This window comes from Loxodonta africana, chromosome 7, assembly GCF_030014295.1.
Source record: "Loxodonta africana isolate mLoxAfr1 chromosome 7, mLoxAfr1.hap2, whole genome shotgun sequence".
NCBI classification, from domain to species: Eukaryota; Metazoa; Chordata; class Mammalia; order Proboscidea; family Elephantidae; genus Loxodonta; species Loxodonta africana.
Window position 1 is genome coordinate 91,316,619 of NC_087348.1, and position 26,242 is coordinate 91,342,860.

A 26,242-nucleotide genomic window follows, 5' to 3' on the forward strand; every position below is an offset into this window, starting at 1 on the left:
TATTTAGAATGCTCTATTTATTGTGTGGTGTAACAGTCTACACCATTGTCTTGGTTATCTAGTGCTGCTGTAACAGAAATACCACTAGCGCATGGCGTTAACGGTTTATTCTCTCACAGTCCAGTAGGCTAGAAGTCTGAATTCAGGGGAAGGCTTTCTCTCTCTGTTGGCTGTGGAGGAAGGTCGTTGTCATCAGTCTTCCCTTGGTCTGGGAACAACTCAGTGCAGGAACCTCAGGTTCTGCAGTGCAGGACGAGCTCTGCTTTCGGCACTGCTTTCTTGGTGGTATGAGGTCTCCCATGTCTCTCTGCTTGCTTCTCTCTTTTATATCTCAAAAGAGTTTAGATTAAAACACTAATCTTGAAGATCTCATCGCTATAACTGCCACTAATTCATTTTGTTACATCATAGTGATAGGATTTACAACACACAGGGAAATCACATCAGATGACAAAATGGTAGACAATCATACAATACTGGGAATCATGATCTAGCCAAATTGACAGATATTTTGGGGGGACGCAATTCAATCCATGGCAACCACTAAAAGTTATCAAATGCCAAAATAAAAAGTGTGGTAATTCATGTTGATAGTGTGTACCCTTGATTTTATGTGAAGAGAATGACTCTTTACTTCCGTGGTCTTCCTCCCAACAACCCATAACTGCAGTCTAATCATGAGAAAAACGTCAAACAAATCCCAGTTGAGAGGCATTCTACGAAGTACCTGACCAGCACTCCTCACATGGTTAAAAGTTATCAAAAACAAGGAACATCTGAGAAACTGTCACCAGCAAGACGATCTAAGGAGACATAACCAGTAAATGTAATGTGGTATCCTGGATGGGATTTTGGAACAGAAAAAGGAAAGAAATCTGAATAAAATATTAGTTAACAATAATATATTAATATTCGTTCATTAATTGTGACAAAGTTACCATACTAATATGAGATGTTAATAGTAGGGAAACTGGGTGTAGGGTATATGAGAACTCTCTGTGCTATCTTTGCAACTTTTCTATAAATCTAAAACAATTCTAAAATTAAAAAATTACTTAAAAAAATCAGCCAAATGCATTTGTTCCAAAAACTTTCAATTAAAACTAATTGCTGCTCTCCTTAAAAACAAAGAAAATAAAACAGGGTTCTGTGATTCCCTGGTTTCTGAGTTGGATGACCTTTATCAGGACTACAGCGTCAGCCCCAGTTCTCCCAAATGATTCATTCGCTCTTCTAAGAGGCAGAGCAGAGAAAGTGGGTTGCCTAGGAAGGACTACAACTCCCAGAGTGCCCCAGTGTGGTTGTCAGGAGCAACCAAGGAATGCAGACTAACAGCCCTGCTGGAGTCTGAGGGACCATCCGTCTACTGCCTGCCGGCCAGTCAGCCATGGGCCAAGATTATTACTCTGTGCTCCGAATCACTCGAAATGCAGAAGATGCCCAGATCAAGAAGGCGTAAGTTGGGGTGGCAGCCAGGCTTTGGGATGTGCCCGTGCAGGCCCTGCCCTCATCTCTTCCCTACAGAGCCTTCCTGCCTAGCTCAGGGCAGGCAAGGTAAACTTCGTTCCTTCTTTTGCTTCTTGCACATCTATATACTGGCTTTGGGCTGGGCCAGGGTCCAGGTTGGAAATTTGGACACCTCAGCTCCTCAACCTGCTCTCAAGCCATCATTTACCCTCTATGCCCTGGCTTCTCTCCTGGGTACCTCAGTTTTCCTGGCAATGAAATGAGGACAAAGGAGACATTTGAACTTTATCCTGAATATTCTGGAGAACCAAACGATTTGAAACAAGCAGTGAACTGGACAGATGGGTGTGTGATAAATCTCATTCTGGCCATTCTATGGGTTTGGGGCACTGAATAAACTGCATCTCTTAATATGTCCATCAAGTCTTGGGGACTTTGTGGTCCATTCCTAAGAAAGTCTAGGACAGGAGTCAGCAAATTTTTCTGAAAATTTGTTTTTCTTAACACACATTTATTGATCACCAATCGTGAACCAGACAGATGTCCTTTACCTCATGCAGCTTAATTGTATTGGTAAATACAGCTGTTGTGTAAGTCACCACAACTGTGATGAATGTTAGGAAAGGGGAAGTGCAGGGTGCTGTGGAAGCTTATATCAGAGGGAGAAAGACCCCTTGGGAGGCTGTCCTGGTAATCAAGACAACAGGTGAGGCTTAATGTAGGACAGTAGGGTGAAGAGACGAGGGGGAATGGACTTGGCAATCAAGTGAGTCATTGGAAGATAATGAAAAAGGGAGGGATCTGGGATATCTCAATCAATGGAGTTTGGGTAGTGATAAAACCCACTGTCATCGAGTGGATTCTAACTCAAAGCAACCCTATACGACAGAGGAGAACTGCCCCATATGGTTTTCAAGGAGCGGCTGTTGGATTCGAACTGCAGACCTTTTGGTTAGCAGCTGAGCTCTTTTTTTTACCAGGGCTCCAAAATTCTGGGGTATTTACACTGCGGGAGCCCTGGTGGTGCAGTGGTTAAGTGCTCCACGGCTAACTGAAAGGTCAGCCGTTTGAACCCACCAGCAACTCTGCAAGAGAAGGATGTGGCAGTCTGCTTCGGTAAAGATTAACCTGTTGCCATTGAGTGGATTCTGACTCATAGCTACATTTATTGAATGTGCAGGTGCTGTTCTGAGCACTCCATCATTATTTCTTTTAAATCCTCACAACAACCCAGAGAGGTAGGTGCCATTATTGTCCCAAGGCCACACACCTAACAGATAGCAGAGCCAGTATTGAGATACCATGCCTACTATAATTGCCTACTGTGGGCTCAGCCCTGAGCCAGGTCCTGTAGGGGGTCTAAGTGAGGAAAATGAAGAGTCTACAATGTGGTTGAAGAAAATTGAGAAACGTGTAACACAATTAGAGAACAGTTCAGGACAGCATGTGATGTCACCCACTGTTCAGGGCATTTTATTGGCCCTGGGACCCATCTAGGGAAAGGTCACCAGAAGGGAGGGCAGCTGTCCTGCAGAGAGATAAGCAGGGCTTGATCACTGGAGAGTTGTTGTGTGCTGTTTAGTTGGTTCCAACTTATAGAGACCCTATATGACAGAGTAGAACCGCCGCATAGGGTTTTCTAGGCTGTAATTTTTACAGAGGAGCCCTGATGGTGCAGTGGTTAATTGCTCGGTTGCTAACTGAAAGGTCAGTGGTTTGAACCCACCAGCTACTCCGTGGGAGAAAGATGTGGCAGTCTGCTTCTGTCAATAGATGTCCTAGATGTCTGGCTTCCTGATGCATCCTGCTAAAGGAGAGCTCAGAGCAGGAGACTGGAGGAAGGAGGAGAGTGGGGCTGAGGAATTTATTCCAAGCTCCCTTCCTATGGGTTATCTTTGGGTTGGCTGTGTCCCTTAACTGACGGTCACAGCTCCCCCGAAGGCGCCTGTTCTTTCCTGGGTTTCAGTAACACTCCCTCCCCTCACACCTATAGGCTCAGAAGCAGTAGGGGTGCCTCAGTGTTACAGCTCAGGGTACTATCATTTGTGGTTTCCTTCCACCTTGGCCACACATTGGTGAATGGCCCAGTATTACCAAAATTACCAAATCCATGCTGTCTCTTTTCTCCTGGGACACTGATGATACAGATCTCAGATGCTGTAGGCATTGCTGCACCGAGTGGTGGGAGTGGCCAGATACAGAAGTGAAAAACGAAAGAGCACAGGACTGGAAGACAAGGCAAAAGGACCTAACATTCACCGAGTGCCTCTTTGTACCAGGCCCTTGTATACCTTATTTAATCTAATCCTCCCAAGAAGTCTGAGTGCCGGTTCAGGTCCTCCGAGGAGCAGACACCACGATAGGATTAGATGTACAAGAACTGAACTGGGGGAAACACCTGTGAAGGGTAAGGGGGAGGGAGCAGAGTATGCAGGGAGTGCTTCAGACCGTAGTGTAGGTCTGACACCTATGAAAAGAGATAGGGAAGGAAGATTGGGCAGGAAATTGCAGCAGTGTGGTTCTGGGAAAATCTCAGCTAGGCTTGCAGGGAGTCCTCAAGCAAAGGTTGCCTTTTGGAGGAGTCCCTTGTCCTGCCCTAATATTCCCACCATGTTTAGACATTGATCAGGAGCAGATTAAGTAAAGTGGAGCCTTGGCACAGATGCCCAGAGTGGCTACAGCTGGGCTGTCGTTCAACTACACTCCCCACACCAGGTTCTCTTCAAGGAAATCTGAACATTGCACCTCCACGGCCATCACAGCCTATGAGGTCAGGGTTATCATCCCTGATTTACACCAGGGAACATCAAAGCTCAGGGGGGCTACTAAAGTAGACAGCACAGCCAGATCTGAACCATGGTCTGACCCTTAAAAATAGGTCAAATATTATGACTTGTATTATTCCTCCTTCTTCAAGGTACCGGAAACTTGCTCTTCAGAACCACCCCCTGAGGTCACTTGAGCCAGCTTCAGTGGAGATATTCAGGCAAATAGCAGAGGCCTATGATGTGCTGAGTGACCGTGAGTGACTGGGGGCTAGTCACCCACCTCTCAATTAAGATCATTCCTTAAGTTTCTGAAGTGTTGGGTTTTCTAAAGGGCCCAAAAGAGAGTAACCCTTCCTCTTCCCTGCCCAGAACCTAAACAAACTGAGAAAGAAAACAGGATAAAGAATTGCCCTTAGCAGTAGACACAAGTTAAGGTGGAAGACATGGCAGTACATGGAGACCCCAGGATCAGGCTGCTTTGCTCACCCAGTCAAGGCAGTGCAGGACTTGGAGGGGGGCAGTGCTTCCACAACACACCACACCACACCTATTCCCTGCTTTGATGGAGCCTTCCCCTGGAGCAGCAGAGTGAGGTGCCTCAGGCTGAAACTGCGGCAGGAATGCCCAGTTATTTTCCTCAAATTTACCAAGCAGCTAAATCTCCATCTTGTCAAGGACAGAATGTGTAAAGGGGCAGAGAGAGACCAGGAGTAATTAGAAAATGTCTCTCCTATAGAAACCAGAGGAGTGAGGAAAGGGTGATTCCCCTGCCCCAACATGGGGCAATGCCCATGTGGGTTTCCCCACTGGCTTATTCAAGAGACAAGAAGAATAGCTAGATCAGCAAGATTTCTCCAGCCCTGGGTTTTCAAGACTTCAGAGTCCTTAGACTCTAGGATTTCAAGGTTCTAGAAACTGGAGGCTCTACAATACTTATATTTCAAGGCTCTAGGATGCTATTTATTCTAGATAACACAGTAGCTATGATGACTGAGTTCAGCCAAATCCCAGTACTATAGCCCGACTCTTAGTCTGTCACCTCTACCTCTAATCTGCATGCCATCCCCAGCAAGTCAAGACTTTCCCACCTTTCTTTTGGGCTATGGGGGACATATCTAGGCCCACCTTGGATGAAATTAAACCCATAACTTCTAGGGTCTCATTCCGAAGATTCCCAGAAAGCAGGTATTTTGAAAATAAAGCTATTTTTGCCCTTGCCCATAACCTTGGTCTTCCCAGCCCCTCCATCTATCCCAGCATCCAAGGCTGGATGCTCCTCAAGGTGACACATTTCCACAGCTGTGAAGAGAGGCATCTATGACAAGTTTGGAGAGGAGGGCCTGAAGGGCGGGATCCCTGTGGAGTTTGGATCACAGACCCCATGGACAACTGGTTACGTCTTCCACGGCAACCCTGAAAAAGTTTTCCATGAATTCTTCGGGGGAGACAATCCCTTCAGTGGTAAGATGTCCTACCCACACCCTTGCATTACTAAGAAAGGAACTAGCTTTAAAGATGTTTTTCTTTGAGTAGTTTTTTTTTTTTTTTTTTTAATTTAAGATAGATAGGTAGATAGGTGGGTAGGTAGATAGGAAGGAAGAAAATGGTAAAAAATTAAAACAGAATTTATTGAAAAAGAAATAAATTGCAGCCCTCCATTTACCTCTCTAGAAGCAGCTACTCATTGTTAACAGTTTACGTACCCTTCTAGAAATTTTCTATGCATTTGTAAGCATATATTTATTTTTAATTTTTTTAAAGAAAATGGGACCACATTGTACAGAATATTGCATACTGATTTTTTCATGTAACGATAGATCTTGGATATTATTATATATTATATATAGACCTACTTTGTTCATTTTAATGATTGTGTAAGATTTCATTCTACAGATGTGTATTAGTCAGAGATCAGCTGCAGAAACAGACAGGACGATAGCCATGTTGAGCAGAAAAGGGGTGTGTGTAATATAGGGAATTAGGTGCTTAAAAAAATCATTGGAAAAAAAAAATCATAGGACAACCTGGATGAGAGGGCTCTAGACAGGCCCTCCAGAATTTCCCCTAGAAAAACACCTCTAAACTGGCCTATAAGGAGAGCTGCTGTCTGCCACAGTCATGAGGAGGGGAATCAGGGGAACACCAGTATTGTGTTGCAGAACACACCATTGTAGCTGCAATCATAGCTTAAGGAATTTGCTGCCATTGCTGCCCTACTTGCCTCTTGACAGGCATGAAACTAGTGGGTGAACACTGAACATTGCTGCAGTATCTTCATGACAGTGCTCACCAGATCCAGCCAAAGCCACAGAAAGATGCCTGCCTCCCCTCGTTCTGCCTTCCAGATATCTCAGTTTACCTAATTAGCAGAGTTCAAAATCAGAACCCTAACTGCAAGAGAGTCTGAGCAGTGTTCTTTTCCAGCTGTCCAGATTCTACGGTAGGAAATGTACAAGGAGGAAGATGGAATGGATGCTGAGTGCCAATTCACCACATCTACCACTGGATGTTTTATAATTTATTAATTTTAATCTCTCTCTCATTGATGAATATTTAGCTTTTTTTCCCCAGTCTTTTGCTAATATTGTACACATGGGAAGATGCTCTTTGCTCTTTTTTTCTGTTGAAACCATTCTCCTCATGCTACTTAGAGTTGGTTTTCCTAATACGCTTGTCATCCTATCAGACTATGAACTCCCCAGAGCAGGGCCCAGGACTGATTGAGCTCTGAGTATCCAAACCCCAGCCTAGGATCTGAGAAGAGTGAATAGATTGGTGGATGGATGGATGGATAGATAGTAAGATGAAAGAAGGATGGATGTCTGGAAGGAAAGACGGATGGGTGGATGGGTGAGTGGATAGATGGGTGCATGATCCAAAACAGACTGACAAACAGTTGATATCTGAGACCCTGAATTGTCTTGCAAAAACAGTTAACCTTCAGCCCTGTCTTCCTGGCTCCAGTGATGCAGCTCAGGGAGCCTAGATTTTCATTGCCTATTTTTTTTTTTTTTTTTTATCCACCTGCCCCACCCCACCCCCAGCCTTGCCGTCCCACCTCCTTCTCCCTGGCCATACTACAGATTTTCTGCATTCCAAAAGTTCTCTCTCTTCTTCTTGATAATAAGGCAATGAGCTGCAGCCCACTACCCCTTCACCTCAGCTCCCCTCCCACTGTGTATTGCCTTCATATGTCTGCAAGGAAGCTGAGTTTATAAACTCCAGGTGAGACTGGAAAAAGCAAGGGTCTTGGAGTCGGAGGGTCTGCCTCAAACCTATGTTCTGCCACTTATCAACCATGTAATCCAGGCAAATCTCTTTGCCTCTCTGAAATCTCAGCTTCCTCATTGTGAAATGGCTGTAATAATCCACGCCTCACAGGTCATTATCAAATGAGATAATGCTTATGAAAATGGGCTTTGCAGTCAGAAAAGAATACCAGGCAGTGGGCCTGCGTCTCCCAGGGAAGGTGCATGAAAAGAGGCCATTTAGAGGTACCAAGCGAGGGCTTACAGGGGCTCATTAGAGAAGGTCAGACTCGGGACTCTGTGGGGTCCCATAGGCAGTGTCCAGGAGTTATCCTGCTACAATGCTCCACCCCAGGGATTCTTGTGTCCCATCTACCTGCAGGGCTAAGCTGGGTCTTCCTGTGTCCTGGCTATTGGGGTATCTCTTACCTGGGATACCATAGGTTGTGGGTGAACAAATGAACGCTGGGAAGCAAGAGGGGACCAGGTAATTCACAGGCCTCCACATTACCCATCACATCTTAGAGCAACTGAGTGTGAGGCCCCTTGTTCTCCTCAGCCTAAGATCATCTCACCGTCCCAGCCTGTGAAGTTCATTCTGTTGCATTAATCATGAGAGACAGAGGACAGCAAATCTTAATTCTAATAGGCACCCCGACCCTACAGTTTACAAAGGACTTCCACACGTAGCAAGATAGTGTAGGGGAACTGGACAGAGACAAAAAAAAAAAAAAAAGGTTGAGGAAAGGGGAGTTTGGGGATATGCTAGTGACCTCTCAGATTTGTTAGGGACCACCATGCCCCTATCCCCAGTCTTAGCTACTGACGTTATAGAAACATGAATCTGGAGTCTCTAGTGGTCTTGGGCTGGGCTGGCCAGTGAGGAGGTAGAGGTCTAGTGTGCTGCGCCTCCTCTCTCCCCAGGCTAATGGTGCAAGAGTAATTTCTGACACTACCACCAGAGGGCACTCCTCTCTTTTCTGAGGTCATAGGCGCAGAAGGCGGGGCAGGGAAGTGGGAGGATGCCCAAAGTGGAGGATGAAGCAGTGGGGAGTGGCAAGGGACGCTAATCACTGGCCCTGCAGTTGAAGGCAGCTTCCTGACCCAGCCAAACAGCCTGAGTCTGAGAGGTGGGAATGGGACGCTGGGTATCACATTTGGGGCGCTGAAGAGGTGGAGGGTGGCCTGTGAATCTGAGTCTCTGGGCACAACTCTTCTATTCCTCTTCTCTCCCCACCTCCTACAGAGTTTTTTGATGAAGAAGGAAGTGAGGTGGATTTGAACTTTGGGGGGCTCCAGGGCCGAGGGGTCAAAAAGCAGGACCCCTCAATTGAACGAGACCTCTACCTGTCCCTGGAGGACTTGTTCTTTGGCTGCACCAAGAAAATTAAGATCTCCAGAAGGGTGGGTACTTGGCTTGCTCCTGTTGGGAACCACCATCTCCCCCTCCAACCCTACCAGTCACCTCCTTCCTGACTCTAACTGGAGAACTCAGACATGGTCTCTGATGGAATCATGAAATCTTAGATCTAAAGTTTGGCAGGGACAAATGAGGATAGTAGTCTGGCTTTTTCCTACTGCAGGAGTTCCCTTTGCAGTTTTCCTAACTAGGATGGGATCTTTCCCTTCCCCTGTCTCAGTTCAGCCCCATCCCTGTGGGAAGTGGGAAGGTTCTGAAGGGAAGGAGACTCCTGTGAATTCTGCCCTCTGGGCATTCCTAAAGGCATTTCCAGACCATACCTCCAGGATTTCCGCAGGGTATACACCTCAGGGTTAAGAGGGAGCAGTGTGGACCTGCTGGGTGGGCTGAGAGACAGACCGAGAGGTTACTGGTTGGAGGAAGGCCATCAGTGCCTGAGGGTCCAGTCCTTGGCTTGGCCCTATCCCATGACCCAGCCCTGTGCCAGGCTCAAGAACAAGGCCCTTTCACCTTTGCCCAGCAGAGGAGATGCCAAATGTGGCCATACTTGCCACAGATGGCACCCATCTGGGCATGTGATTGGTGAGTGGATGGACAACATAAGGGAGAATGGGTGAGGCTCAGATATATTGACTTCTATGGTCTTTCTTCCTTCAGGATTAGATTTCTTGCCCTCTGGGGCTGGGAGGGAGGAACTAAGTACATTTTTACTGAGCATTGATGTTAGTGGACAGGGTCACATAATTTCTGGGACTGGAGTTGTGGGCTTGGTCAACTCATGGGGGCTGCTTGGCATCTCAGGCCCCAGTCCCAGTTCCATGCCATGCTCTGCCATCTAGTTCATAAATTCTTGGTTCTAATGGCAAGGGGGTGAGAGTGGAGATGGCTTGTTACTAGGATACTGAGCCTGAACACAAATCCCACAGAGCCTCTTTCATGTGTACAAAGGCCAACTAGTTTCCTATGCTCACGGAAATCCTGAGCAAACCCCCTGTCCCCAAACCCCCTCGCTGTAGGTGCTGAATCCGGATGGGTACTCTTCCACCATTAAGGACAAGATCCTGACAATTGATGTGAAACCTGGCTGGAGGCAGGGCACACGCATCACCTTTGAGAAGGAAGGGGACCAGGTAAGGGGGAAGAAAGACCAGTGTCCCCAGCTCCCACTCTTGGGCCAGTCACTGGGCTCTGGTGGGGAGAGTGAGAGGGAAGGAAGTGGCACATCTCCTGCCCTGGGCTGATAGGTGACTAGTCTGCAGAGTGGGTGGAATGACCCTTAATGTCTTTTCCGAGGGCAGTGCCTCACAATGCTTCTATGAGTGGGCAGCCCAGGAATTACCCCTTTACAGAGTGAGAAACTGAGGCCCAGAGAGGAAAGGAACTTGCCCAGAGCAACTGCACAAAGCTGAAAGGATAACCCAATCCTAACTCCAGTGCCCTTCCTGATGTTTTTCAGTGCTTCTCTAATTAAAGCCCAGCCATAGGAGGTACACCGAAACCATTTATTAATAATAATTTAAAATTAAATAAAAATGTAAAGTGATTGCCCAGGGCATGCTGAGTCCTTATGTCCTGAGGACAGGCAGAGTGGCAGAGTAATCAGAGCCAAGAGAGATGAATTCCTCTGCCTACACTTCTTGCCTCCCTTTTCATTTAGAAAACATCTACTTCCAAAAACACCCATCAAGACCCAGCTCCAAAGTTCCTGCCTCTGGACAGACTTCCCAGACCTCCTGAGCTCCCCAGCCTCTGGGCGTCCCTTTATCACAGCCTGGAGCATGCTGTGTTTCACCAGACTGGGAGCTCCCTCGGGGTAGGGGCCAGTCTGATTCCTCTGTTCCCAGTGCCCAGAAGAGACCCTGGCAGAGTTTCGGTGACTTAATGAAGCTTGCCTAGGGGGTGTCACTCACGGAGTTACTGGCAGGAAAGAGGCCTGAGGAAGCCTCGTGGCCCTCCAAGCTGAGTGCATCTATTTTGGGCATGCTTCTAGAGGAGGAGGGTTGCTATGAGTCTGAATCGACGGCAACAGATTTGGTTTGGTTTTTGGGTAGGAGAAGAGAAGCAACACTGGGGGAGCCATTGGGTAGGCTTCTCAGGGCAAGGGCGAAGGAGGCCGAACTGAAAACGCACTTTCAGAGCACCTGGTCCAATCTCCCCATTGTACAGATGAAGACACAGAGACCAACAGGGGCAGGAACTTAGCAAAAGTCACACAGCCAGTTAGTTTTTGTCACTCCTTGGCCTCCCCTGCCCAGGGCCCTAACATCATTCCAGCTGACATCATCTTCATTGTAAAGGAGAAGCTTCACCCTCGTTTCCGCAGGGAGAATGACAATCTCTTCTTTGTGAACCCCATCCCCTTGGGCAAGGTAAGTGGGCAAAGTGGAGAAGCAGGGAGGGGAGGGATCATAGCCAGCCTCATCTGTTCAGGGGAGACCCCAAGGCAGGTAGGCCTCCCTCTCTACTCACCCCAGTGTGAGGTCTAGGCCTTCAGAACCTGCTGTGTCTGCCACACAGAATCAGAATCAAACCAAATCAGAATCTTTGTGCTTGTCTTCAATCCGGGGAGTGAATGACCCTCCCACAGCCTCACAACCCAGTCACCAGCCTAGACTTTGTCTCCCCTCCCCAACCCACCTACATTCAATCACTGTTAACTCCCATGAAGTCAGCCTCTGCCTGAGTCGTGGCTACCCCATCCACAACCAGACTGGACTGTTGTGATGCTGTCTACCCACCTTGTTAAACTGGTAGGGTCCTCCTTACCCTTTAAGGCCCCCATCAACTGTTACTGCCTCTGTGCAGCCTCTCTGTTCCCTAGACTAGTTTGGGGGCCTCTCTTTGGCTCCCAGAAATCGCCTTATAAACTCCTTTAAGGGCAGGCAATTGCTTGAGTTACTCACCTGTGAGTCCTTGAACAGCCTTTTGTCTCCCTGGTGCCCAGCTCAAGACATGGCACTGAATAGGCTCATAAAGTGCTTTCTAAAAAGAATGGCCATGGTGGCCCCCACCCCCACCTTTGGCCTAACCCTCCCCCAGGCTCTTACCTGCTGTACTGTGGAGGTGAAGACCTTGGATGACCGTTTGCTCAACATCCCCATCAATGACATCATCCAGTGAGTTCATCTGTCTTGGGCCCCAGTAGGCAAGGGAAGGTCTGGCTCTGAGCCTTGGGAGTAGTGTCAGGCAGGTCTGCCTGATAGGGTATAGTTGTGCAGGTTGTGCCCAGCTGAGGAGGCAAGAGAGGGCCAAAATCTAGCCGACACCCTGGCCAAACTGTGGGCTGCATTTACCTAGCTAAAGGTGTGCCTTTCTCTAATTTGCACAAAGCCACTGTAGAGGCTGGAGGCCTCCAGTGTTGGGCAGTCCCTGCTGCGGCACCCTCCAGAACCTCTCACTAAGTTCTGAGTTGCGTCCTGTTTCCAATAAAGGCCCTCTGCATGGGAAGCTTTGCTCAGCAGCTCTGCTGTCCTCCCCCCTATCCAGGGTCTGCTCTCCTTCCTTCCCTACCCTGTTCCCATATGTAAAACAAACTTCCTGGGACCCTCCATCAGAGTTGGTGTAAATGGGGCCAGGGACCAGGCTGTCTGGGACAAGCCAGCTCTTCTCCCTCCTCCCACTGGAGCTAAGAGCCATTCCATGGTGGAAGGTGTAGGGATTGCCCCATTTCTGACATTACGTGAATAGGGATGGCATGGGACCTGTTGAGGTTCTGCTCTAGGGTGCCCTCTAATCTCCCTTTTTTATCCTTCCCTGTCTCAGCCCCAAGTACTTCAAGAAGGTGCCAGGTGAGGGGATGCCATTGCCTGAGGACCCCACCAAGAAGGGGGACCTCTTCATCTTCTTCGATATCCAGTTCCCTACCCGCCTCACACCCCAGAAGAAGCAGATGTTGCGCCAGGCATTGCTGACATAACTGCGGTGGGCTGGAGACCAGAGCAGGGCTGGGAAAAGGCCAGTCAGGCCTTACCCCACCTGCCACCTACTCATGGCCTTGTGTGCAGGGAAGCCAGCCCACTGCACAGATGTGAAGGTCAGGTGGGATGGCATATGACTTTTAAGCTGACATAATAAAGACTTATTTCTGATCCTCCAGCTACACCCAGGAGAGTATGTTGGAGGGAGAGGAGCTTCATACCAGCCCTCGCTGGAGCAGAGGGAAGAACAGGGCCCAAGAACCTATCTTGCCTGCAGCACTGACCTGTGGTGAGGGCAGGTCGCTGAGCCTCTGTGCTCCTACCTTTGTAAAGGTAGGAGCCTCTGTGTGGCCTCTGAGGGTCCCCAGTTCTGCTCTGGTCTTTCATGACACATGACCTTTAGAAGGGGCAGTCTGTAGAATATGACATGGGCATACTGTAGAGACAAGAAAACTAAAGGCCAGAGGAAAAAAACACTTGTCCCAGATTGCACAGGTGTCAGTGGCTATTACTCCAGCCAAGGCCATTTCCTGCAGACTCACCCTGCTTAGAGAGGGAGGCAGCCTGGTGCAGCACAAAGAGCACAAGCCCTGGAAACACTGTTTCTACCTCTCTGGCATCAATTCCCTGGTCTTAGTTGGGTCCTGGGTTGTCTCTAGACACAACGGCCTGGGAGGCAGGAGACCTGGGTTCTGGTCTCAGCCCTGCCGCCCACTCCTTAGACCAGTCACTTCCCATCTTGTCAGTAAAGCAGAGCTCATAACCCCACCTCACACACTTGTGAGGTTTGAAATCGCCAGTATGAAAGTGCTTGGTGAACTTACTGCTTCAATTCCAGGAAGTTACGTCATTGCTGCTGTGGCCTGTGTGGAACACACCTGCCACTCCAATCTGCCTTCCATCAGCCATCAACACTGGATAATGCGCTTCCTCCTTGCTAGGGCAAAGGGGAGAGGCCTCCCACTGAGCCTGCGTGGGCCCAGGATAGGCCCAGGCTTATGGAAAGTACGTGGCCACTTCTACGAAGTGACTTTGGAGTAGCCAGAAAAGGCTCCCACGTCATACATATTGCTTGGAATTCCACCATTCATGTCAGCTTAAGAAGGTTTTTGTTTAAACAGAGGGTCAATAGCACTTACCAGCCATTTTAAACCATCAGGGAGAAGGCAACAGCAGACCTTGAGACATAGAACCTGGAGACCAGGATCCTAGGAAGCATCTGAGCACAGTGGGCTTTGGAGTCTGACACACCCAAATCTGAATCCCAGCTATGCAACTTATCAGCTATGTGCCCTTGGACAAATTCCTTCACCACTCCGTCAATTCCTTACCTACCAGCAGGGACTAAGGAACCCTGGTGGTACAATGGTTAAACACTCAGCTGCTGATTGAAAGGTTGGTGGTTTGAAACCACCAGGGGCTGAGGGAAAAAAGACCTGGTGATCTCCCATAAATATTACAGCTTAGGAAACCCTATGGGGCAGTTCTACTGTCATGTAGGGTTGCTGAGTCTGAATTGACTGGATGGCACATAGCACCTTGCAGGCCCTTTGTGGAAACCACATAAAGCCAATTCTGCCGTCTATGAGGCACCCAGGTGCAGTTGCTCTGTTGAGAGGAAGCAGAGGGTGGGAAGTGTGGTGCCTACTAGCCAAGCTCTTAAACTTCCAAGTCTGTCTCTAGGAGTGGGGAAGCCTCATCTCCAGCCTGATGGTAGGACCTTAATGAGATTTCTCTCCTTACCTCAGTGCTACCCTGTGAGTCAGGCAAAGTAGGGCTTATCATAGGCCCATGTTCTAGGTGTTAAGGACTGAGATCAAGACAGGAGGAAGTGACCTACTCATAACCATGGTTCCACAGCCCCAATGGTACACTTTTCCAGTGGTTCCCATCACCTTCCTGGGCTCCTCATTGTCTCAGGGACATGCCCAGAACCAGCTGACAGTGCTTATTTCCAGTCAGCCTATTTAACTCTACTAACACACCTGGGGCAATTTACTGCCCATTTCCTCCAGTATAAAATAAACCTGCCTTTTGGGATTAATGTGAGAATTAAGATAACATATATAAAGCATGCATGCGCATGCACACACACGAGTTGCCCTCAAGTTGACTCCCACTCAGGGTGACCCCACGTGTAGAACTGTCTTCCACAGGGTTTTCAATAGCTGATTTCTTTAGAAGTACATTGCCAGGCCTTTCTTCTGAGGCACTTCTGGGTGAATTCTTACAGCCAACCTTTTGGTTATCAGCTGAGCGTGTCAGCTGTTTGAACCACACGTGGGTTTCATAGTCAAAACTGACTCAACGGCAACTGGTACTAGTATACAAGGGACAGTGACCAGGTTCTCCTTTATGCTGACTCCTTGCAGTTCAGTGGAGAGAACAGCTTGACTGGGCCACCTGCCACCCGCACCCTAGCTTGCTGCCTCAAAGCACCCAACTCTGCCCCTCCTGGAGACTGAGGCCTTGGCTTATCTGTCAGAACCCAGTCCTGGGACCTCCTTCTGAAGCACTGAAGGGTCTACCCCCCAGCTTTAACCAAGGGGCTAAGGAAGGGAGGGAGCAGAGGCCTCAATGCTTTAGGCTGTGGGAAGAGAGAGGGAAGAGCCATGTTCTCTGAGCCTGGCTCCATAGCTACCAAACAGGCCTTTCCACGACCCCCAGCTTAGTTTCTGGGGAGGAGTCCAGCTGTTTTGTGTCCTTGCCTGCGTGACCTGTCTCAGACCTCAGCTTCTTCAGACATCTATAAAATGGGGCTGCATGACTTAACTCTAAGGGCCCAGGCTCTTCCAACAATATGCCATGGGATTCTGGGGCCTCAGAAACCCCCACCCCTTGAAATAGAAGTAGCCCTGCCCACCTGCTTTCCTGCTACAGGACAGGTGGAAGAACAGGGACTCTGCCCCAGGTAGAGGATGAGATTTCAAACAGAAAGTATCCTCAGGCAGAGGCAGAAGTTTGCTCCTGCCCTGCAGACTGAACCTAGCCTCAGCTGAGTCAGACTGCCCCACCCAGCTCAGTAACACTTCCTCCCCTGGGTGTGACAGCGGAGGATGGGAGGGGCCAGACTTGCCCTCTCACTTGGTCTGGGACTTTCGGGAGGTGGGTTTCCCATTTATAACATGGAATAAATTAAGCCCACAGCACCTAAGAGTCCCAAGTTCCTCTAAATCATCAGGAAGCGCTGGAGAGGCAGGGCAGACAGAGCCACTCTCATCTTGCAGATAAACTGTCCTGGGGCCAGTGGGGCAAAGAGGGACTCTTGTTACAGGAAAGGTAGGCACTGGAGTACCAGGAACTGGGTGAGTGGAAGTTCAAGGGGCTTGGCAGGGGAAGTGGGGAGAGAGCAGAGCCATTGCTATGTCTTGCCCTTCACTTGCCACCTCAGCCCAGGCCCTGGGTCCAGACAGAGGAATGGACTGGATGACCTCTATGGGCCCCAGGCTGGACAGTGGAGGTGGAAGGTGAGTCACACTCCCCTTTCCAGGCCAGGTGGCTCCTCCCCTGTCTACCAGTGTGGACCCATTGGTAATACTTCTGGTAACAGCTACAAGAGAGGAAGGAGACACCAAGGTTGAGCTTGCTTTATGGGTGACATGCTGGCTGGGCTGGGCGGCAGGATGAAGATTTGGGCTGAACTTTTCAAGGGACTAGGGGCTTGGGATCTTGGTTGGCTCTAGGACGGGGTCAACGCCACCAGGATTGAAAGGCAAAGGGGAGATGAAGTAGAGAGGAGGGGTGAGAATATAGGGGGAGGGAAGGGAGGTGGTGGCAAGAGGAAGGGAAGGAAAGCAGGGCCTGGATGGGCCAAAGCCAATGCCTGAGGTGGTCAGGCCAGCAGCAGGAGAGGCTCAAAGGGGAGCCTCCCGGGAAGTGCAGGCAGCCATGAGGGCTCGTTTCAGCTGCTCATAGGTGACAAACATCACCACATTCCAGGAACCCAAGCGAAGAAAGGAGGGCATAAACCTAGGGGAGAGAAAACACAGGTCACGGGGTGTACCTTGGTGACACTGGAGGCATCTCTACCTCCTGCTCACCCCACTGGGCCTGGCATCCAATTCATCCCGGCTGTTCTGTCCCAGAGGTGTCTGGGAGGGCCCCAAAACTGAGTCTCACGCTGTGTGGCTAGGAGCAAGTATCCTCTTTGAGTCTGAATTTTAATACCTCGAAAATAGGGAGGAGTCCTGGTGGTGCAACAGTTAAGCACTCAGCTGCTGACTGAAAGGTTGATGGTTTGAACCCACCCAGTAGCTCTGCAGGAGAAAGATCTGGTGATCTGCTCCCATGAAGATTAGAGTTACATGGGGTTGCTATGAGTCCCCTCGAGGGTACCTAACAATCACATAAAATAGGGATGATAGCAACCCTGGGAGGAAGAAGGAGTAAAGAGTATGAGTGAATGTCTAATACCAGGACCAGGATCAGAAATAGTTTGACACTTGGTTGTTACTTAGCTCCAGGTGGTTCTCTCCTGTGTGACATGTGGGTGGCCAGGAGGAATTGGGTGGGGCGGATCAGAGGCTCACCCTTTGTAGAAGGCTCGGGGCCCCTCCTTCTGGAGCATGGTAAGGGCACAGTGACCAGCGCTGCTGTACTGGCCCAGGGCAGAGTTCATATATCTCGTCTTGACTACGTCGACAGGGGAGGCGATGACGGTGGTGCAGAAGCCTGCCCCGAAGGCAGAGGTGAAATGGCAAGGGAGGTCATCTGCCAGGGAGGAGGACAGGCAAGGCAGTCAGGACTCCTCACCCCATCATTCCAGAAGGAAAACCAAGGGCCTAGAGAATTCAGTAGCTAGGGGCCTTGTGGAGGGACAGAGACTCCAGCCGGACCTCTCCCGAGGACCTGTAACAGTCATTTTACCAATCTAGTTTTGGTTCCTCAATCTGCCAAGTGGGAGCTTCATCTCAGCTGGCTTCAATAGGGCAGGTTGGAGACAGAAACTCAGTCCATAAGCAAAAGGGCAATAGAATAAGAAGATGTGGTCTTTAGGCAACCAGACTCCCATACACCCTCCTGGGTTGGGAAAAGGGCAGGACACAGCACCATCTACCCTAACTCACCTGTCATGAGGTTGGCTTTCAGGAGGGCATCCTTGATGAGGTCATAGGTCACCAGCTCAGTACAGTTGACAATGGCATTACGAGCAACATTGGGAGAGGTGCCTACAGGAAGAAGGAGAGCCTATGTGAGAACAGGGAATGGGGGATGAGGAAGGTGAGGGAAAAGAAACATCTGACACACACCTTTCCAGAGTCCCCGGAACCCTTCCTCCCGGGCAATGGTCTTGTAGGCATCCACAGTGCTTTGGTACCTCCGGCCACCTCCAGCCCGGGCCTGAGCTTGGAATCGGACCTTCACCACATCCGTGGGCTGGGCCACAGCCACAGCCAGGGCACCTGTGGTGCTGCCTGCCAGGAGGCGGCTACCAATGCCAGCATCTGTGCGCGAATCACGGGGGCAGTGGTCAGCTGGGTTTGCACTCATCTTCTACCTCACCGCCACCCCCTCACCAAAACCACATTACTGTAACCTCCTGCCTTTCAGGAATAGAGTCCAGACCAGCTCTTGCTCTAACAGCCCCTCGCACCAAATAAAATATCATTGTGAATGTCTACTACTTGCTAGCCACTGGGACAAAGCAAGGAAGAAGAGAAAAACAATACTTAGTGCTTTCTTTCATAAAGCATTTTCACTTCATTTAATCTGCTCAATAGCCCTGAGAAATCAGAATCATTTCCATCTAACAAATGTGAAAACCAAGGCTCAAGAGAGAAGTGGCCTTTCCAAGGACTGGCCTTGGGTTCTCTTCTGAGACCTACTTCCCCCTGCCATGTGATCTCGGGGAAGTCAACCCTTTTTTCTGGCTTCTCAGTTTCTTCATGTTTAAGATGGAGGGTTGGCATGGCTTGCTAGGGAGGTGAAATGGAAGCGTGTTGGCCTTAGCAGCGGCCGTTATGTGCCCTTGGCCAAGTCCCTTTCCCTCTTGAAGTCTGCTTCTTCATCTGTAATACTGGGATGATACTACCTACTTCCATGGTGGCTGAGAGGAATGTCACAGAATGATGTCCATAGGCCTGGCACAGCCCAGGGGCTCGGAAATCATTAGGAGAAACAGGACCACTTCCAAGTTCTCAGTTTCTCAGATCCTCTCAGGGATCTTGTGCCCAAAGGAGCTATTCTGGTAAATGAACTAAGATCAATCAGCACCAAGAAAGGCCTAGGACACACACTCACGCTCAGAGCCTTTGGTGTAGAACTGCTTCACGGAGTCATAGAGGCCGATGCGGACAGAGGCAAAGCTCATCTGACGCTGCAGGCCAGCGACCAGCCCGTTGTAGAGGCTGCAGGGGCCCTCTGTGCGCACCATGGTCAGGATGGTCCCCAGCACGCCGCGGTACTGAGTGCTGGCCATGGCCCGCACTGGCCCCTTACCTTCTCCTTGGATCTGCAAGGCCAAGACAGGGTGGCTTATAGGGATAGGCAGGTTGCCTTCCTCATCTGTGTCCTTGGGGAGGGAGCAGACTGGATTGCATTAGGACCCCCAAGCATCACCTCCTCACCTGCAGCCGGACTTTAGCGGTATCCAGGGGGAAGGTGATCAGATCTGCAATGCAGGCGGCCGTGCCAGCCCCCAGGAACTTCACAGTGGCAGTCGGGGGCACATCTGTGGCCTTGAACCCAACCATGATACTGATTTCCTGCAACCTCCCAGAAGCTGGGAAGAATTGGAGAAGGGGGCACCTTCAATCAGCAACAAGACGAGATAGAGGAACTCTGCCAGAGGAATCTAAGCCAAGAGGAGAGAAGCCCATCAGTGGCAGTGCCCCCAAGCTCTCCCCATCACCATCCTGCCCCCACCTTCTCTGATAGCACCAATTCCCTAAGCAAGGATGCAGAATGCCCCATAAGAGAAAACAGGAGTGAGCTCCGGAGGTATGGAATTGGGTCGGAGAGGCAATTCCTGTCAGAGGAGTCCATATTTAGTGAATATGTGTCTCTTTTGTGGACAAAGAGTGGGATCCAGCTGTCCTAGTGCTGCCTTGCAAAGAGCCACTGGTCCAGCCTTTTGTCTGCTAGGTATGGAGCTTTCACTGATGTTGGCCACAGCCGGCTCCTGCAGATCTGACTGGAGAGCTTCCAGGAAGGAAACAGCTTCAGCCAAACCACACCCTGACAGGCACATGCAGGGCCACAGGCTTATGTCCTTGCCAGGAGGGGTTCCTATGGGTCTGGAATTAAGTCTAGAAGAAAGGGGACAGGCAAGATGATCAATTCAATCCCTTCCCAACCCATCAGTCTAATTCTCTCCCCCAGCCCCCACATGGCTCAGGCTCTCCGGTCATTCTTTCAGCAAGGCTGCTTTGGTGGGTACCAGTACACTGAGACTCAGGAGACATTACATTTGTCCCATTGTTGTGTGCCATCAAGTTGATTCCGACTCATAGCGACCCCATGTGACAGAGCAGAACTGTCCCATAGGGTTTCCTAGGATGTAATGTTTACAGGAGCAGATAACCAGATCTTTTCTCCTGAGGGGCACTGGGTGAGTCCTAACGGGAGGCCAACCTTTCATTGTACGGCATGGGGAAAGGGCAGGTGATTGAAGCTGCATTCGGGGCTTGCAGGATATATTCTGAAGATGCAGAGGAACAACTAACTACATCAGGAGACAGGCTGGGAAAAGTGGACGATCAGAAAAGCCTTCTTCAACAAGGTAACATTTAGCTGGACCCTGAAGGATGCTAGGCAATTCTCGGAGCTGACAGTAAGTATGTAGGCGCTGGGCTCTCTCTCAACTGGCCTACTGTGTGACACAGAGAAAGTGCTCTCCCTCTTGGCCAGTTTCCTTTCCTGCAACATAGGGGAACCCAATCTTCACTACAGGAGAGGTGGGGATGTGGAAGTGTAGGTAAGAGGCTATGAAGAATGACACAGCAAACCAAGAGCTCCATTGTGTTCTCAGAGTAGGAACACCCTCCTCTGTTGCCCAGGGAGGAAGTGAGTCCAGCACCCAACTAAGGGACGGACACCTGCTTCTCTCCCTAAGCTGGCTTCTCTGACTTCATAGGAGCTGCTGCTCTGAGTGCAGCCTGATTGGCTGCCTCTGTCGCTGGGGCCCAGGAGGAAAGAACTGGCTTTCAAGGCAGGATGTGGTGGGAGTCAGCTGTGAACACAGAGACTCATGGAAATAAACAGCTCACCCAGCTTCTTCCTCCTAGGTTTCTCCCCCAGGTGACTGGGGCAAACAGGGAAGTCAAGAGGCTACTCACATCAATTATATCTGTTTCCCCAGAGCCTGGCCCACATGAGCCTCAGTGAAGATTGGTCCTCAAATGGCAGAATGGGTTGATGGAAGGTGCTCCCACGCTCCCCAGTCCAGCTCCAAGAAGTTATCCCTGCTCTGACACCCCCACCACCTATGAGGTGCTTTATACCTTTCCCACTCCACCGCCTGGGGTGGAGCAGCTCTGTGAGGTGGCTGCCCTTACTTCCATGTTACAGATGAGGAAACTTAGAAGCCTCCAGTTTACAGGCTCCAAAGTTTATGCTATTTGCTTTGCACCTGTTCCTTATTTGTTTCTTGTTTTTTCAGCCCTAGGCATAGAGGGTTTCTCCTGCCAACGCTAAGTTCTCTCAGGCTAACAGTTCTGAGACGCTAACGTGAGTCTACCATGTGCCTGATCTTGACGTGCACTGCAGGGTGTTGTGAGGCCAGAGAACAGTTAAGCCCTGGCTCCTCCCCACCTCAAAGAAAAGTCCACAGAGGCTCAGCTGCCATTTTGAATGCTGCGTTGGTGTTATAGATTGAATTGTGTCCTCCAAAAACAAACGTGGAAGTCCTAACACCTGTACCTGTATCACCCCGTTTGGAAATAGGGGGCTTTTTCTGCTATGTTAATGAGACCATACCAGAGTAGAGTGGGCCTAAACCTAATTACTTCTAAGTGGCGTCTTATAAAACGAGCAGATTATACAAAGATGCCCACAGCACACACATACACAGGGGAAAACAAACGCCATGTGAAGATACATCTACAGGCAGCCAAGGAACACCTGCAGTCATAAGGAAGGACAAAGAAGGACATTCCCCTAGAGCAGATGTCTTGATTTGTACTTCTAGTTTCTAAAACTAGGAGACAATAAATTCCTGTTCTTTACAGCCACCCACTTGTGGTATTTTATGTTATGGCAGCACTAGGTAACTAAGATACTTGGGTTTGCCAAAAGTCAGGACCTTCAAAGTGGTGCATATGGGGGCAAATATCATTTGTGTTAAAGACCCTACTAACAAAAGTCAATTCTGACTCACAGCAACCCCAAAGGACAGAGCAGAAGTGTCCCATAGGGTTTCCAAGGCTGTAATCTTTAGGGAAGCAGACTGCCACATCTTTTTCCCATAGAGTGGCTGGTAGGTTCAAACTGTAGACTTTTTGGTTAGCAGCTGAATGCTTAACAACTGTGCCACCAGGGCTCCCTATCATTTTATAGCCCCTGGCAAATAACCAGTTTCAGAGCCCAAAAAAGGAAACTAATCTCAGTCTCAGACGCAGTCAAAGCTGGATTCAACAATACGTCGTGAGAACATTAGGCTCCTGTCCTAGCTGGACACCCCTCCGCCAGTTTCCTCCTTTGTAAAATGGGGACCACCATTCTTGGTTTGTGAGGGTCGACTCAAGGACCAGAATAAGACAAGTATGTATGAAAGAGCTTTGGGAATTGTGTACATCGACTTCACTCTAAATGGTGGTGGTTATTTTTGTTAATGTCCTCCCCTTATAGACCCCAGAGCTAGGAGGCAGTAGGAGACCCCCTTCCTTAGACTGGAATCTTACCCGGCCTTGTAAGGTCTCACGCTGAGGCCTCCAAGATCAAGCTTCTCTAAAGACGTCCCATTCTTCAAAGCTGCCAGTGGCTATCATGATCTGGTCTCTTTGGTTTTCCATAGAAAATGGCTGGGAGACGGAACACCTAATGGTCATACTATGTGTCCTGTGAGTGAGGACAGAAGCAAGTTTAGAAATGGAGATCCACCTTAAAGGACCACATACACCCCAGCAGGATAAGCGCCACCTGCCCAAGGCACATATGTCCACTCAGTCCTTGCCTTGAAGGTCAGGAGGAAATAGGACCCATCTCATCCAGTGCAGCCAGCGCTCAAGGCGGGGGAATGAACCCAGGAGTCCTCCCTCCCCGCTCTGCTCTCTTGGTATTGCATATTGGCTCTCGTCCAGGCTTCTGCCTTAGTGACTCAGTATTCCAGATATGCCCCAACACAATCAGCAGACTCTAGGGAGTAGGAGCATTATGAGGGGGTCATGATGGGTCAGACATTCTCTGGGAGCCGTCCAGGTCCAGGCCAGGACTGCGAGGAGGTTGGAGCCGCTGGGTGTGGGCCACGCAGAGGCTGGATAGAGCAGCTCAAAGTCTCCTTTCAGCAGAAACAGCCCCAGGAAAGGTGCTGGGGGCGCAAGACCAGGAGCCGCCAACAGGCAAGCCCACAGCCCCCGGACTGGGGAGGAAGGGGTCGCTCTGGTCATCGAGGGAGCGCCGAAGGCCCCCACCCAAGGAGGGGCTCGGCATCCTGGCCGAGGGGTGGTTGTGGGAGAGGGAAGGGTTCAATTACAGCCAAATGAATGAGAGAGGTAAAAACAAAGGGAGATAGAAGAGGGGTGAGAGGAGAGAGATAAAGAAAAAGAACCGAGAACTAAGAAAAAATACAAAACAGTCTGAGAGGAGAGAAGGAAAAATTAAAGAGAAGGTTGCACGCGGAGCCGCATTGCCGGGGTAGCCGGCGTGGAAGCCCGAGGCAGGAGCAAATGGAGCAGGCGCAGGGCTGGGGCGGGTCGGGGCCGGGCTCACCGGGCCGCGGGGAGAACACGACAGTGCGGACGGCTCTGTCTGTCGGCAGGTGCAGCGCGTGGAGGGAGCGCGCAGGGTCACGATCCGTAGGCGCAGCCCGCGAGTCTTGCAGAGGTTGAGGGAGAAGGGCAGCAACTGAGGCCTCGGGGCGGGGCCTGAGGAGCAGGGGCGGAGCCTGTGAGCCCGCCAGCACCTGCCGTGGGTGAGGGGCCCTCAGCCGCCGCACTAACGCACGGACGGCCACGCCCAGGGCTTGTCGCGCCTTCTTCCACTCCCACGGCCGTGCCGGCGGGTCACCGCGTTTACTCCCTCTTTCTGCCCAGAGTCGTCCAATTCCCCCCACACCACACACACACTCCTCTGGTTCCGCCAGCCTCCTTGTGAGAATGGCTAGACCGACGGCCGGCGAGAAGCGGACGCTTGCCCAAGGTCACATACGCCTCTGCTTCCCAGCCAGGGCTCTTTAACAGCAGCCCAGAGGCTGGGGTATAAGTGTACTCCCTCCTTTTCCGTGCCTTTGGGGCACTGTCCGCGAACCCCCAAACTCCGCAAACCGCCCACCAGCCTGAGGCAAAAGCGCGGGCTCGTGCTGGGCGGGGCCTCCCGACCGGCCTGGGTGTGGATTGGTTAAAGCCGCGGTGTTGCCCGCGGAAAGACCCAATCCAAGCTGGATCGGCTGGTGGCTGGGTGGTCTCCACCTGCTGCTGGGCGTGGCTGGGCTTCCCGCCAACTCCCGCCTCTGACCGGCCTCGCGCCGGGGGACCCGGAGACTTCAGGCCGGGTCTGGGCGAGTGCCTCAAGCGTGACGCGACTGCTCAGGTTTACTGAAGAGTAAGCGGGTCGGCGCTCCGCCAGTGAGAAGGCAGAACAGGGCCTGCGCCTGTTGTGTGCCCAGCCCTGGGCTACGAAAGGGAGTTAGGAGAGGAGTGGGAACTGGTGTACCCTCGGGTGACTGACTGGGGGCGGGGGGCGGGGGTAACAGATACATAAACATCCAATGATTGGGTCCTGCGACCCGGACAAACACGTACCTTTTGGGAGTAGAAGGAAATCGGTCTCTATTCCCCCTTTGGACTCTGCCCCTACGTTTGCGTCCCTCTCTCCCTTTCTTCCTCCGTTTTCATCCCTGCCTGTCTAACAGGACTGACTGATTTAAGGCTTTTTTTTTTTTTTTGAGATAGTGGACGGGAGGAAGATGTGGCAGTCAGCTTCCGTGAAGATTTTCAGCCTTGGCAATGGGGCAGTTGTACTTTGTCCTATAGAGTCGCTATGAGTCGGAATTCCACTCTACAGCAATGGGTTTGGTTTTTTGATTTTTCAGGTAGTGGAACCGGCCTCCCTGATTACACTGTAAGCCCCTCAAGAGCAGGAACCTATTTGTTTTTCAGTAAGGGCCTATCAAACAAAAAAACAAACCCAGTGCCATCGAGTCGATTCCGACTCATAGCAACCCTATAAAGACAGAGAAGAACTGCCACATAGAGTTTCCAAGGAGAGCCTGGTGGATTTGAACTCCTGACCTTTAGGTTAAGCAGCCATAACACTTAACCACTATGCCACCAGGGTTTCCCCATATGTAGTAAAAATGTAGTAGGGGCTCAATATATGCTGTTTCTGCTGCTATTTTAAGTGCCTTGAAAAGTAAAATGGGAGATTAACATTTGTTGAATGAAGTTACTATGTGTTGGGTTCAGTGTGGATAATTCACATGACCCCTGTGAGGCAGGAATTAATCTTCATTTTACATATAAGGAAACAGTCCCAAAGAGGCTAACTCACCTGTCTAATGTCACACAGCTAGTAAGTGGTGGGCTGTGACTTAAGCCTTAATGAATCTAGTTCCATTTGTGTGTTTCCTATATTGTCCAGAAGCTGAAGAAATTGTCAGAACAGCTGAAGGGACTACAACTGGATTGGGACTGGATAATTATTAGCAGGAATGGAAGACACACTGGGCATGTGGTCCTGGCAAAAGCAGAAGCAAAGTGGAAATTAAGTCAAGACAGAAAATTATTTGTGGCACTGAGGTGTCTCACAAAGCATCTGGATGCTCAATGAATTTGCTGGAGAGATTGCTGATCTTGTCAGTGATCTCTGAGAGACAGGAGAAAATAGAACCAAAGCCTGGAAATGCAAGTGTCATCCTGCTTGTCAAAACAGGGTCAGGTTTCCAAAACTATATACTGGTGAAAATTTTTGACCATCCCTGGCAAAATTCAAGGGACTGGTAAAAGGATGATGTTTGGATACTTAAAAAGGAGAGTGGAGATCACCAGGACCCAGCACAGATTGCTTCAGAAATTATGTTAGAATAAGTTTTTTTTTTTTGATAGAGCCAGTCAGATCACAGTAATGCTACAGACAAACATAACATGCACTTAGTTTCTAGCTCATGTAGGACAAAGCAGAAAACTAAACTACATTTACCCCAAACTGGGCCACACACACACACACACACAAAACAAAGCAGTTGCTATTGATTCTGACTCACAGTGACCTCATTGTTTCAGAGTAGGGCTCCATAGGGTTTTCACTGGCTGTAGTCTTTCGGAAGCA

General features: G+C 49.9%; 2 protein-coding genes across 2 annotated transcripts; one reads left to right on the forward strand and one right to left on the reverse strand.

Annotated features, from left to right (window-relative positions):
- Positions 1-1,280: 1,280 nt before the first annotated feature.
- On the forward strand, positions 1,281-12,858 carry DNAJB13 (DnaJ heat shock protein family (Hsp40) member B13). The gene is made up of 8 exons (XM_023538962.2): positions 1,281-1,455; positions 4,385-4,488; positions 5,535-5,696; positions 8,730-8,887; positions 9,920-10,033; positions 11,159-11,272; positions 11,943-12,019; positions 12,666-12,858. The coding sequence occupies exons 1-8, from the start codon at positions 1,388-1,390 to the stop codon at positions 12,817-12,819; spliced, it is 951 nt and encodes a 316-aa protein (XP_023394730.2). The 5' UTR covers positions 1,281-1,387; the 3' UTR covers positions 12,820-12,858.
- Positions 12,859-16,674: 3,816 nt separating this feature from the next.
- UCP2 (uncoupling protein 2) lies at positions 16,675-19,523 on the reverse strand. The gene is made up of 6 exons (XM_003420045.4): positions 19,387-19,523; positions 19,061-19,271; positions 18,070-18,264; positions 17,887-17,988; positions 17,350-17,530; positions 16,675-16,789 (listed from the first exon to the last, which is right to left on the reverse strand). Exons 1-6 carry the CDS (start codon positions 19,510-19,512, stop codon positions 16,675-16,677), a joined length of 930 nt encoding a protein of 309 aa, XP_003420093.2. The 5' UTR covers positions 19,513-19,523.
- Between the last annotated feature and the right edge of the window lie 6,719 nt (positions 19,524-26,242).